A 14,407-nucleotide genomic window follows, 5' to 3' on the forward strand; every position below is an offset into this window, starting at 1 on the left:
GATCTCACAAGCTTGGGGGAAAACTTTGAAGAGGCCTACTCTGATAATTCACCGGTATGTGCTCTTGAGTACTTTGAGAGCTTGACTCCCTTGACAAAGCTATGCTAATTTTGTGGTTTAGTGGAGGGTTACAAACTTTTTTTTTCTTCTCTTTCTGTTCTCCTGGAGCTAGCTTTTTCAGTTTTAATGCAATTGTTCACATAAATAATATGTATGAATCAGCTAGTTTCTCCATGTATATTCCTATTCGGGACTAAAGAATTCTTCTTGATCATGAAAAGATAAATTTTCTTTAAAAGAAAATCTCATGCAATCATGCTATATATAGTTCTCAATTTTGCGTGAGGTGGTGTTGCAGATGAAAGGAATGTGTAATATATGCAAGGTTGAGAGTGTGGTGAACATATATTCGTTCCCTTAGCAGTGCTAGCAAATAAGTGCTTAGTGGAAGCTTTAGCAGACATTTGGGAAACAATTGGACGGCTTGATTTTATTCCGATAGCATGAGTAAGAAGATATAAAATCAATGAGAATATACTAAGCAAGGAGAAAAAGAATATAGTGTTAACTTGATGAATCGAATAACTTTAAAACAGAAGAGGACTTTCAACTGCTTTCATATATTCGATAAATCTAAAAACCAAAATATCTTGTTAAGACTACAATAGCAAACACAGTCAAGCTTCTAATGGAGATAAAACCTCCCAAGGGAAGAACTGAACAAGAAAGTCAGAAAGAAAGGAAAAACAGGTACTAGAAACAGATCAAGAAATCAGAAACACTTCAAGTCTTCATACATAATTTTCCTCCAAGATCAATTGAACTAACTGAGTGCAGAGAGGAGAAGTAATCGTCTCCCCGCTAGCTCTGCTGTTAGATTTAGAAAATTTTGCAAGCTCGAACAATCACTCTAACCATCACTGTACTCAGCGTCGAATCCTGGGTACCTGTTCATAAATTCTCAGAGAGATTTGCAGAAAGACTCTGCTTAACTTATTATGTTAGACCAATTATATCGGACCCAAGTTTAATATTTATGGGCTAGTGGATGGTAACAAGCTAAAATATTCTAGCTCGACCTAAACCCAGCCCAACCCTATTGATGATCACCTCTATTCACGGTCCGACCCACTAATCACTCAGGTCAGGCTAGAATATTTAAGCCCGTTATGAGTCTAACATAATAGGTTAATATTAAAAATATTATAACTTATTGAGCTGAGTTTGATGTATTTATATGAACACATTTTAATTCTTTTTTATAGAAACATGAAATTAAAAAATTTATAGAAATATGTATGCATTATAAGTTGGACCGTAAATTAGAATAGTGGGTCGGACTTTCGAGTTGGATCGAGCACACAAAGGCTTAGCCCATGCCACCCACTACCATCTCGGGCTCGGATTAGACCCGAATCGAGCTCGGGTTGGGCTTAGCCTGATTAAAATTGGGTGAGTTTGGACAGGGTTTCAATAGTTCGGACCTAATGATCATCTTCCCACTCGATCGGTATTCGGGTTCGATCTCTTCTGGGTTTCTCCTCTTCACTTTCCATTTCAGCTTCCAACGACTGGAAGAAGAAAAAAAACTCTCCTTTTTTCTTCTCCTTCGGATCCGGTAAGCGATGCAGAAGACGGCGCAAGCATGGTTCATGGGTGGACCAAGCGGCGAAGGCGAGCTGCAGAAGTCCTCCTCCTCTCTCCTCGCCGATTGGAACTCGTACGCCGCCTCGAGATCCGCGGACGAGGGGAGTTCATCAGCCATAGGGTTTGATATCGAGGCCGCGGTGCGAACCGCGAACGATAAGGTCACCGGAACATTTAACGTGTAAGAAAGACATTTCTTTGCTTTTTCATGTTCTTGATTCTTCGATTTCTTATCTTTGTACGGAGATTTGTTGGATCTTGAATTCTTAAATCTTTATTATTTTGAAACTGAATTGACATACGGGAGGGAATTATAGGAAACTATGGCTGCAAATGGAATGAGAATCAAGATCTGTTTTTTTTTCTCTTTTTGTCGGTATAGTGAAAACAAGACTAATTCTATAGTTCTCGGTTGTAATTGTTGATTCTTGTGGATTTTCGTTGGTTCTTGGCAGTGTTGGTTTAATCTTATTGGCCTTGGACAAAGCAATGATTTTACTTGTGTTCCAAATTAAACAAAGACTGAGTATACCTTTAACGATTGGGTGCTCGCTTAGGTTGGATTGTTTCTAATATGAGTGGAATTTTGGCAAATGAAGGAGATTTGTTCCCATTAACAAGGCATTTTGCAGATAAGTTTCAAGAAGGTTGTTTGGGATAATTAACTACAGGCAGTGATGTACTGTGTAACATGTCCAAACTTTGGAGATTTGCTGCTAAGTGATCACCTGACTTGTGGGGGAGGGGGTGGTGGTGGTGGGGATTTGATAGGCTTGCTTTAGTCTGCAGAGTTAGTCTGTTAGTCTATGTGTGGCAAGCACAAGCCACAATCTGTACCAGTAAGGTTCTGGTGAATAATTCATTTACCTCCCCTCAGCTCTATCTTGGGTTTGTTCATTGTCAACAGAAAATCACTTCTTTTCTTTTCTGATGAAGCATCGACATGTATAAATGATTTAGATCATGGTTTGAAGTTCCTTTTAGAGGAACCAGTAGTAGCCGGAACTTACTGAAGACTAGGCTGAAGTTTATTCATCAAGCCTGAAACTTGCAAGTGTTAATTTTGGTCTTCATGTTGGATCACTACCGATTGAAAGTGGTCTGTTTTGGCCTCAATTTTTTTTTTCTCTGTGGGTCAAAAGCAAAACCAATCAAAAATGAAATCAAAACTTTGAATCATGGTATAATTAATATTTAATATGAACAGGTACATAATTAACATGCAACATCTACTTGCATATGCATGTACATTAAATGCACCTGCTCCTACTGCAGGTTCTCCCTGGTTGCATAGTCCTTGAGATTTGGGATTGATGAAGACAAAAAGGTCTTTAATGGAAAGATATCATCTATCAAGGTAGGAGATATTTGGTTTTTGCAAAGATGGTTCTTAGCAATTTTAGCCTGTAACTTGCATGTTTATAGAGAATGTGGAGTGCGCTTCTTAAATTCTGTTGTGAAGTGTGGTGCTTCCTTTTGTTTTTCTTTGAGGTTGCTTTAGTCAATTATTTGTTCTATATTAATGTCCCTAGTACATTGGTCAATTTTCTTTTTCTCCATCTAACGCTAAAAGAATATGTTGAGCAGTTGAAATTCATGAAAATATTAGCTTGTTTCCTTTTGTTATCTGTACCTATGATTTATGAGATTGAGGATATTTTGGGGTTATCTTTCTTTCTTAATATTTCTTTATGTTGGCTTATAATTGCTAGGGTGTCCAAGGGTGTAAAGGAATTACCTGGAAGCTTCCAGAATGCTACTAGCAGCGTCCCTTCTGGAAAATCACTCATGTACTTTGGACTGCTCCTTGCCAGTGGCGTGTTCTTCATTTTTGTTGCCTTTTTTATGTTTCTTCCAGTTATGGTGTTGATGCCTCAGAAATTTGCTATATGCTTCACTCTTGGGTGTGCCTTTATTATTGGGTCATTCTTTGCTCTCAAAGGCCCTAAAAATCAGCTGGTTCACATGTCTTCAAAAGAGGTACACTATTAAACTACAGATATCATACTCTTTTCTTTGGTTTTTATTCTGTTTAACTCTTCATGTGCCTTTTAAACTACATGTAGTGTATTTGCTCTTTTTATCCATGTTTAATTGTTTATTTTGATAAAATATAGCTTCCTTTAAAATATTAAAAAATGGCATTTTAGTACAGGAAGATCAAGAGAGTGTACTTTTGGTATGGAAGGGTGAGAATTAGTGCACTTAAGCTGCTAAGCATAACCAGTTTCACTATTGTGGAGTTTTTGCTGAAGATGTGTTACATAGGCAAACATTTTTCAGCTTGTTTTAGTATGTTACCTCACAATCTAGACTGAGGCATGTGATCTTGGAAAATAAAAATTAATCCATCCCTTTCTCTCCGTTTCTAATATTGTAGTAGCAAAGGCAAAATACTCGTCATCGCTTGCCATTGTTGGATTGAGGGATGTATATATATATATATATATATGGAGGGTGTGGTATTAATTGGGATCAGCTGAAACTTCAATCCATGCGAGTAGATCTCTTTCCAACTTATATTTCTTTCTTGACCTTAGTGATAATACATTGTCTCCCATAAGTCCCACTCTTTTGTTGACAAGCTCCTATCGTCGACCACTGGTCTACAAGTACCCAAACCCTGTAGTTACCTGTTCTATTCAAGTTTTAGAACCTTTCAATGGTCTCTAGGTTGGGAATCATGACATGTGCAATTACAAAGCATAATCAGGAAGTTCTGTAATGACTTCTCTTTCCTCAGAAATTAATCATTTTTGTTCTATCAAATGAGGAAACTGTTCAAATATTCCTAGGTCTGAACATTGTACCATCTGATGGACCTCTCATAGGGCTCTCTAACTGCTTCCAAAAGTTCTGTTCATTATAGAAATAAATTTTAGTAATATCATTACATAATTTAAACTTGTCTACAAAAAAAGGTTCACTAATACTGTATGTCACCCTCTTTCAATGACTTTTTTTTTCTCCATCCTGCCATTGGAAGCTGTCATTCAGTAAATCAAGAAATTAAACTATTTAAATTGCTGTTTAAAGTTTGCAGTTGTGATTATATATTATCTTGCAGTATTACTTTTAAGATTTCCTAACTGGACCTAGCTAATATCTACCATTAGGTCTGTTCAACACGAAAGACTATATTCTGGCATTAGTCATATCTGAGCTCTGATACCTTTTTCCCTCTCTTCACATGCTTTTCTGATTTTGACCATATTGTAGAAATATTACGTGTTGTATCAAAATGTAGTTCATGTTGTTTAGATGATCTTGCCCATTTATGATGCAGAGGCTCCCCTTTACATTGGGTTTTATTGGCAGTATGGTGGGTACTATTTATGTTTCCATGGTGCTTCACAGTTACATTCTCTCAGTGCTCTTTTCTGTTGTTCAGGTATTCACTCCCTTGTTTTGCACATATTCCATTTTTCCTTTTCCTGTATGAAATATTGTAACGAAATTTGTCATGGTGCATATACAGGTGATTTGTTCTTTTTAATGTATTACCATCCAATTCTTTTCCCATCATGTTTAGGATATAGTACGGCTGTATGATGGTGCTATCTTCTTTAGTAAAGGTTGTTCATACTAGGGAAAGGATTGCCCTGACACCTATTATAAGTTGGCTAGTATCAAGAACCATCCTAGTGATTGCAATTCAAGCATATGCTACCAACAAGCATCTCCTAAGAAACTCTCCGCAAGTCCACCTTGATGTTATTATGTAGTAGACTCAAATATGTTGCCACATGTCATTTTGCTATTCTCACCATATATAGCCAACTCTGTAATAGAAGCTTGAATAGCAGGTGAAGGGCAACCAAGATGACCCATTTATGTTCTTCTGATTCCTTGAGAAGGATCTGGACTCTGGAGCACTCTTTTCTTTAACTCTTTTGCTAGTGCTTTTGTTAAGGATAATGATCCATTTTTTTCCATTTAGAAAATATTCCTATCCCTGAGACATGGACCTTATGTGATTTGCTTGTATTTTTGTTCTCTGGTATTCTGGAATTGAGTTTCATCAGCCCATATATGACTTGTTCAAATATATTTCAATATTTAATTGTCGTGGAATGTAACTGTAGTTGGTGTTTTTCAGGTTCTTGCACTCGCATATTATGCCATATCATATTTCCCTGGAGGATCTACTGGTTTGAAGTTTCTCTTTTCAACTCTTACATCAACTATACTGAAATGTTTTGGCAGATGATGTCAGTGTCAAAAGGCCCTTTTTTTCTTTTTTACGTTGTTAAGATTGTATTTTGTATCCTAGATGTCATCTTCTTTGAGAAACGATTCTGTAATACAATATATAGTAGTGTTCAGGTTTTCATTTCTTTTAGTGCTCCAAATAGTTGTGTGCACTTGCTGCTGCTTATGGAGCCCCACCTCGTTTCTCACAGGAAACTAAATGATAGTTCGTGTAAACATGAGTCTTTATATTATTCTCCAGATACAGAAAAACTCAGTTACTATATAGGTGTAAAATAGTTGCAAGGCAGCTAATTTATCTCATGGAATGCCTATTGTTTTCCCTTTAGTCATCTAGCATTTGAATGTTGTTTTCGATATTCAAAGGTTATCCTTGGTAGTATAAATGAGATTTTGATAAGGATGAATATGGAATTGTTATGAGGAAGAAAAGGTTTGGAATAAGCACTACATCTTCCAGGACATGACTTGCTCATAGTTATCACTATCATACTTGACTGGTGCATGTATTCAATATGTCATGCAGGATCTGAGAGACATTTTGGCCCTCAAATATCATCACTTCTGTTACTTACCAATGTCTAGACTCAGAGAAATTGGATCTATTCAGGCTTGGATCTCCTTTATGTGAAGTTTTCTCTGCAGAGACGACAACCTTTTCATTGGAAATTTGAAAATCTCAAGGTATAAATTGCAACTATACCTTCTCCTGCTAAATTTTGTAATCTCAAGGTCACGAGTGAATTCATTAAATTGGTTCATCAATAGTCTTGAGTCAGAATACTATTTTGACTCTGCACCATTGAATCCACTATGATTATTGATCAATAATGGAATAATTCTCCCCCCTGCACTGTGAGAGGATGAAAACAGGGTATTGGGGATTGGACATGGCTGGCACGCCCCATATCAGATTGCCCTGGCAGATAGCTATACATATGAGAGAGATTGAACAAATCCTTGGTTGGATAAGGAACCCTCAATTGACATGATGTGGGTCATCCTTAGCAATAATTTGGAGGCTTCCAAATAATACCTTATCTACTGTTGTCTGTTACCATTTGTAGTCTTGAATCTTCTTTGTCCTTGACAAGTGATGGTGTGATACGGTTGAAATACTAGCTAGTACTCTTAAGTATGAATATGATGACCTTAAGATAAGTGCTCTAGTAGTGATTAATTTGTTCGTGGAAATTTCTTTTATAGTTCTAGTTGATCTAATAGTAATGATGAAAGTAATGAAAATACTAAAGAGTGCTGATTGATACTCATCTGCAAACTTAGCCTAACTTGATTAGCTCTATCCATGTTATTCAATTGCCATAGGGGTCAGCTAAATAATAAAGTTTTACTGTCATTGATAAACCTATGTACTTAACCAGATCTATCTTTGTGTAGAAGTTCGACTTCTTCCATAGGTTAATAACCCTTTCTTAGGGCAGTCTTACCACCTCTCTCTTTTCAACAAGAGAAAAAATAACAAAAACAAAACAAGAGTAAGATACTAAGATCTCTTTCAAAACCCCACTGTGTGCCAAAATTGTCTCTCTCTCTCTCTCTCTCACACACACACACACACACGCACGGCTGGCCTCTGTCAAATTTGTATGCTACGATACGATAGATTGATCCAAATTGTTTAGTACAAGTCTTATTTCCATACCATTTTCTTTGTGGGGTTTGTGATGTTATAGATGAGCTTGCAGTTAGCAGGTGGATATCTATCTCAGGAAGCAAAAACAATGGGGGAGGTCATGTCGAGATTTAAAACTATAGATGGCTAATTAGTCTTAGCACCCCACTCACCATCCACTCTCTTTTACTAGTGCCTAAAGAGATAAAGATAAAGGTAGTGACGTGGGTATTAAGACAACAAAATCCTGAAATTAAGGAGAATATTATCCATCATCATAGTTTTGGTGCTGAGGAGACAATGAAGCGACTCCAGTGGGGTTAGTCCCGGCAAACTCACGCTATTTTATTTCCTCAACACCATTGAGAGAAGGTGGATATTGACATAAATGGAGTAGAAAATAGAGGGAGAAGAAGGAAGGCAGAGAGAGAGAGAGAGAGAGAGAGAGAGGGAGAGAGAGGGAGAGAGAGGGAGAGAGATGGGTCAGAAGTGCCAGACAACAAGTCCTTTAATCAAAAGTTCATAGGAAAAAACGGAGAGTAGTGCTAAGAGGAAGTCCAAAAGCTCTCAACTTTTAAGTTGAAGGCTTAACACCCAGAGAAACAATGCATCAGGGCCATAGTTGTAACACTCTATTCAAGATAAGTTTGAAATCAAAACAGGAAAAGATTGTATGATCTCATTGTGTCGTAGACCAATTCATACTTGCTACATTTTCTTTTGCAAGACAAACCACTTTTTATCTATTGTATCTTAGGGATCATGACTAGGGCTACATAAGATTTTGTACTTGCAATATTCATTGTATGGTTGTTAGGATACTAATAAGTAATCATTGAGAAAATTTGTGTAGTAGTTGGTGATTAGATCCTAGAATACTTTAATGCAACTTACGAATATCATATGGCTATATAATACTTTGGAACACTTAGGATAGCATGCTATGGCTTAGATAGTAAACATCACGCACCATCTAATGGATCATCAAAGATCTGTAACCATTAACAGGGGTACTTAGTATGATAGCTGCAATATCCAAGAGAGTCTACAAACTATATCTTTATTAGATGCCATCTGTAAAGACTTCTTACTTTATCAACTTTAAGTCTTGTGAGAAAATTCATCTAGGGAGATATAAAGATTAAATTATCCGTAGTACTTCGTTGTCTTGTAGTTCTTTTATTAGAGATCTAAAGAGGGACATAACAGTAGAAACTAGGTTCTGTAGTGGATCTATATATATGTGTTTTAAACACATAAGATTGTTAGAGATGGAAAAAACTATAAAATGTCAACGAAATACTCTTCATGTAGAAACTTATACAAATTATAAATCCTTACAACTTGTGCTCCTTTTGCTTGCAGCTGTAAATTTTGTGCATGCACAGATCTACTCTGCAAATTGCCTTAAAAATTTGCTCTACTGTCAGAGAAGTAAAGGGAAGAATAAGATGCAGCTAACATGCATTACACCTACACTAAGTTACAAATTATGTTTATTATACTCATAATAGCAAATTGTCTTAAAAAATGTTCTACTGTGCTTCATGTGCTGCTTCATGTTGTCTTCACACTCTCGTTAGCCTTCTCTTGATGGGATCCGATCCTCTTTATTTTAATGATGTTTCCATCCCATTACACTAACATTATATCCCATGTTTGCCACCTAATATATCTCCAATTTGCCCACTATCACCATGTGAAGGCATTTTGCTCTCACACTCTTGCATGTTTTAAACCTAAAGTTAGAAGACTATGTGGATGGGCCAATGGCCAAGTCATGTTAAATATTATTAGAAAACCTTAATAAAAACACCATACATCTTGTCTTCCTTATCATTCACATCTTTACTACATGATAATATTTATCATTTAACTCTGAATTTTACTTAAACTGCCTCAAAATTGTCCTACTATCAGTTTTCCTAACGATCAAGTTATCGATGCAAAAATAACATTAATATTTTAAATAATTTTTTAATTAAAATAAAAAAGAAAGAATGAACTATATATTTTTAAAGTCAAATCAAGTTCTCTATTATGTTAGCTACTATTAGTATGAATAGTTAAAAAAACAAAACATATAATTTACATATATATATATATATATATAAGTTTTGGCTAAGGGTCGACATTTGGGCAAAACAAATCTAATAAAGAAGAATTTCCACCACCTACTGGATTTAGGGAACTAAAATGGAAGAGCTTTCATCACTTCTTTTTAGGCTAATTTTTTTTAAAAATATTTAGCTAAATGGAGGGGAAACCCCACAAGGGTCTACCTGTTCCCTGATGCTGAAGACATCAATGGAGATGCAGTTCTTGTGGGTTTAACTATTTCCATGGAGTTTTTGACAGTGGGAGAGGGGATTAAAATAAAGCAAAGGCTCCATGTTATCCTTCCTTGTCTCCTTCCACTCAAAGGCATGTACATGTTCTTTCACTTTCTTTTCATTACTTTTCCAGCCATTGCCACCCGACCACATTACTAAGTTGCTAATTGTTTAGGATTAACACTAATCTTTGCCTCCTTTATGAGCATGTGCACTTAGAAAGATTCCTCGCTTATACCCTCTCTTGGTTGCTTCTTGGTAGTTACCACAACTCATCCATATAGATGTCTTGTCTTGCATATAATATACATAGAGATGAGCACACTTTACTAGTCTTTACAGAAAACTTCTCACTTTCTAAACCGTAGAAGAAATGTTGTTCATGGAGTAATGTTAAAGAGTTAGAATAGGAGGAGTTTTGGAATAAAAACATCCACAAAAATACAAGAATTGGCTTCTTTTCCTTCTTCTTTTTTAATATCATAAGGAAACAATTACAGCTAATATGTAGACTTCCAAATTCCCCCACCTTTTTACCATTCTAAACTGACTGCAGAACCTAACTTTGTGGTAAAGAAGAGCCTGATCCATTTGCATCCATCCCATGATCAGAACAACTACAGGGACTGCAGAGAAATTATTTTTAAAAAAGCTACTATGTCCTTTGGATCCAGATCTCTATCTTTTGTACTATAAACAAAACATGGGGTTCCCCCCTCTACAATCCCAACACAGATCATCTGCTCATTCCTCCTCCCCAGTTCCCATCCCCAATGCCTTCAAACTCACACACCTCCTTAATTCTTCTTCTCCTTACCATAAACTTTTCCTTCTTCTTATCCTGCCTCTCCATTGATGACCAAGGCCTAGCTCTCCTCTCATGGAAACAAACACTCAATATATCCACTGGTGCACTCAATTCTTGGACCAATTCAGACCCCAACCCGTGCAAATGGTTTGGCATCACCTGCAACTCCAACTCCCAGGTCATAAGCCTAAGCATAAAATCCTTAGATTTGCAAGGCCCGTTGCCTTCAAATTTGCAATCTCTCAAGTTCCTCACCACACTAGTCCTCTCCGGTGCCAACCTCACCGGCGTGATTCCGAAGGAATTCGGCGACTACCGTAGTCTCAGATCCATTGATCTCAGCAAGAATCAACTCTCCGGCGAGATCCCAGAAGAATTATGCAAGCTTACCAAGCTTGAGTCTCTGGCTTTAAATTCCAATTCTCTACAAGGAGCCATCCCTGCTGATATTGGAAACATGTCGAGTCTAAATTACTTGACTCTTTTTGACAACAATTTGAGTGGGGAGATTCCTGCAAGCATTGGAAGTTTACAGAAGTTGGAAGTGTTCAGAGCTGGAGGGAACCAAAATCTGAAAGGCTCATTGCCTCCAGAAATTGGCAATTGCAGCAACTTAGTCATGCTTGGCTTAGCTGAAACTGGCATATCAGGAAGCTTGCCTTCTACAATTGGGCTATTGAAAAGGATACAAACAATTGCAATCTATACTGCACTGCTCTCAGGTCCAATCCCAGAGGAGATTGGAAACTGCAGTGAGCTAACAAACTTATATCTTTACCAGAATTCACTCTCTGGGTCTATTCCTCCACAGCTAGGGGAGTTGCAAAACCTTCAAAGTCTGCTCCTCTGGCAGAACAATTTGGTGGGCCCCATCCCGCCGGAGCTAGGCCGGAGCAAAGGGCTAATCCTCGTCGACTTGTCGCTGAATTCGCTCGCCGGAAGCATACCGCGGAGCATTGGAAACCTCGGAAATCTGCAACAGCTTCAGCTGAGTACTAATCAGCTCACCGGTGAGATACCGCCGGAGATCTCGAACTGCACCGCGCTGGCCGACCTGGAATTCGACAACAACGCGCTCTCCGGCGAGATACAGATAGACTTCCGAAGATTGCAGAATCTAACTCTCTTTTATGCTTGGCAGAACAGGCTGACTGGTACCATTCCCGCAAGTTTAGCTGAATGCCGGAATCTCGAGTCGTTGGATCTCTCTTACAACAACCTCACCGGCCAGATACCGAAGGAATTATTCGGGCTACGGAATCTCACAAAGATGCTACTCATATCCAATGAGTTATCCGGGTTTGTTCCACCTGATATCGGGAATTGTACGAACTTATTCCGGCTGAGGCTAAACGGTAACCGGCTCGCCGGGGCGATCCCGGCGGAAATCGGGAATCTCGAATACTTGAATTTTCTTGATATGAGCAGCAACCGGCTAGTCGGCGGGATCCCGCCGGCGATATCCGGATGCCGGGATCTCGAATTCCTCGACCTCCATTCTAATGCTTTAACCGGCGGCCTACCGGAGTTTCTCCCGAAAAGCCTACAATTCATCGATGTCTCCGATAACCGGCTCACCGGGCCGTTAGGTCCCGGTATCGGGGACTTGCCGGAGCTGACGAAGCTCAACGTCGGGAGGAATGGATTCTCCGGCGGGATCCCGTCGCAGCTGGGGTCTTGCAGCAAGTTGCAGCTGCTGGATCTTGGAGATAATGATTTTTCAGGCGTTATTCCGCCGGAGCTAGGCCAGCTCCCGGCGCTGGAGATATCGCTCAATCTGAGCTGCAACCGTCTCTCCGGTGAGATCCCGAAGCAGTTCTCCGGCCTCGGAAAGCTAGGGTGCCTCGACATCTCGCACAACGAGCTCGCCGGGGATCTCGACGCGCTAGCTGGGTTACTCAATCTCGTCTCCCTCAACATATCCTTCAATGTATTCTCGGGCGAATTGCCGAACACGCCATTTTTTCAGAAACTGCCTCTCAGTGATCTCACCGGCAACCACGGATTAGTCGTCCCCGGCGGTACGGATGCAGGAGAAGTACCGAAGGCCAAGGCCACGGTGGCGGCTCTAAAGCTCGCCATGTCGGTCCTCGTCAGCGTCAGCGCGTTGCTACTAATAGCGGCTTTATACGTCCTCCTCCGCTCTCGCAGCGGCGGCAGTCGCGGCTACGTGGACGACACGTGGGAAGTGACGCTCTACCAAAAGCTCGAATTGTCCGTCGACGAGGTAGTCCGGGGCCTGACGTCAGCCAACGTGATCGGGACCGGCAGCTCCGGGGTAGTCTACAAGGTCGGGATTCCGGGCGGCGACACGCTCGCCGTCAAGAAGATGTGGTCGCCGGACCAGTCCGGCGAGTTCCGCAACGAGATCAACGCGCTAGGCTCGATACGCCACCGGAACATCGTCCGGCTACTTGGCTGGGGGGCTAACCAAAGCACAAAGCTCTTGTTCTACAAGTACCTACCAAACGGGAGCCTAAGCGGATTCCTCCACCGGACCGCGAAAGGCGCGGCGGAGTGGGAGACGAGGTACGAGATAGTGTTAGGGGTGGCGCACGCCATTGCTTACCTCCACCACGACTGCGTTCCGGCGATCCTGCATGGGGATGTGAAGGCCATGAACGTTTTGTTGGGCCCAAGATTTGAACCTTATTTGGCGGACTTTGGTCTGGCCAGGATACTCAGCGGGTTGAACAGTGATGACCATGGTTATAAATTGGATTCAAAGGTCACTCACATTGCTGGATCTTATGGTTACATTGCTCCAGGTAACTTATTTTCCCCTTTTCCACCTCTTCTAATCTTAATGGCATTAACTAATCCTGGGTGTTATATGTACACAGAGTATGCTTCAATGCAACGGATCACGGAAAAAAGTGATGTCTATAGCTATGGAGTTGTGTTGCTTGAAGTGCTCACTGGAAGGCATCCACTGGACCCAACATTACCTGGAGGAGCACATTTGGTCCAGTGGGTTCGAGACCACTTTCAGGCCAAGCGTGACCCGTTGGACCTCCTCGATCTGCGGCTGCGAGGCCGACTGGACTCTCAAGTGCAGGAGATGCTTCAGTCAATCGCCATCGCCGTCCTGTGCATTTGCCCTCGAGCCACTGACCGGCCGACCATGAAGGATGTCGTGGCCCTGCTGAAGGAAATCCGACGGCCCATCGCCGACGAGACTAAAGAATCTAGTGCCGCCGCCGGTGCTGCTGATGCTGTCGTCTCTCCCGTCGGAAAAACGCCTTCAAGTGGGTCTTCAAATTGCTCATTTGTCATGTCAGATTACTCTAGCTGACGCTAAAAACAGAAAATAGTTCAATTGGGGCAAAAATTTTGTGCATGTACTAAGGTTTGTCATAACTATTTTGCCCATGTAAATTACAAATTCTATTACATACTCAATAGTATGCCTAATGTACTTTAGCGTGTTACTACTATAGCAAAGTTTTTCTTTCTTTAATCACTTGCTAGTATTTTGACATTAGAGTGGGGGAAAAGGATGGTCTTCCTTTCCAGCAAGACCCTCACATGGCATCACGCTGCGCGACAAAGACTTGTCAGCAAATTTAAAGAATGAGGAAAGAATCCCTGCAATTAGAATAAGCGAGTCTTCTCTTTGTGCCAAGGCTTTTAATATCCTTAACCCCACTTTCGCCAAGCAGGATGCACAGCATTCCTTTAAATCGAGTTTAAGTGACAAAAAGGTTACTTCCACTCGTTGGGATACATTACGGATACAAGATGAAGAAAGAAAGGAGGTACAAAAGAGCCTCT

At 40.1% G+C, this 14,407-nt stretch overlaps 2 protein-coding genes across 3 annotated transcripts; both read left to right on the forward strand.

Annotated features, from left to right (window-relative positions):
- Positions 1-1,513: 1,513 nt before the first annotated feature.
- LOC140776962 (protein transport protein SFT2-like) lies at positions 1,514-6,186 on the forward strand. 2 transcript variants are annotated; one of them, XM_073120840.1, is made up of 5 exons: positions 1,689-1,828; positions 2,923-3,004; positions 3,360-3,627; positions 4,934-5,038; positions 5,747-6,186. In XM_073120840.1, exons 2-5 carry the CDS (start codon positions 2,961-2,963, stop codon positions 5,855-5,857), a joined length of 528 nt encoding a protein of 175 aa, XP_072976941.1. In that variant the 5' UTR covers positions 1,689-1,828; positions 2,923-2,960; the 3' UTR covers positions 5,858-6,186. The 2 variants fall into 2 exon arrangements, with proteins under 2 accessions (XP_072976940.1, XP_072976941.1); XM_073120839.1 differs by lacking the exon at positions 2,923-3,004 and having other exon boundaries at positions 1,514-1,828.
- A 4,284-nt stretch (positions 6,187-10,470) lies between these two features.
- On the forward strand, positions 10,471-14,093 carry LOC140779827 (uncharacterized). The gene is made up of 2 exons (XM_073125112.1): positions 10,471-13,401; positions 13,477-14,093. Exons 1-2 carry the CDS (start codon positions 10,599-10,601, stop codon positions 13,926-13,928), a joined length of 3,255 nt encoding a protein of 1,084 aa, XP_072981213.1. The 5' UTR covers positions 10,471-10,598; the 3' UTR covers positions 13,929-14,093.
- Positions 14,094-14,407: the final 314 nt, after the last annotated feature.

The sequence above is a fragment of the Typha angustifolia genome, chromosome 15 (assembly GCF_048772165.1).
Source record: "Typha angustifolia cultivar Huaian chromosome 15, ASM4877216v1, whole genome shotgun sequence".
In the NCBI taxonomy this organism is placed as follows: domain Eukaryota; kingdom Viridiplantae; phylum Streptophyta; class Magnoliopsida; order Poales; family Typhaceae; genus Typha; species Typha angustifolia.

What these genes read in the sequence shown, in the direction of transcription:
- LOC140779827 (XM_073125112.1), top strand. Translation starts at nt 10,599, where the DNA reads ATGCCTTCAAACTCACACACCTCCTTAATTCTTCTTCTCCTTACCATA. An exon ending in TTATGGTTACATTGCTCCAG is followed by an intron (nt 13,402 to 13,476) that starts GTAACTTATTTT and finishes ATATGTACACAG; the next exon opens with AGTATGCTTCAATGCAACGG.
- LOC140776962 (XM_073120839.1), top strand. Translation starts at nt 1,626, where the DNA reads ATGCAGAAGACGGCGCAAGCATGGTTCATGGGTGGACCAAGCGGCGAA. An exon ending in GTCACCGGAACATTTAACGT is followed by an intron (nt 1,829 to 3,359) that starts GTAAGAAAGACA and finishes TATAATTGCTAG; the next exon opens with GGTGTCCAAGGGTGTAAAGG. An exon ending in TTCACATGTCTTCAAAAGAG is followed by an intron (nt 3,628 to 4,933) that starts GTACACTATTAA and finishes TTTATGATGCAG; the next exon opens with AGGCTCCCCTTTACATTGGG.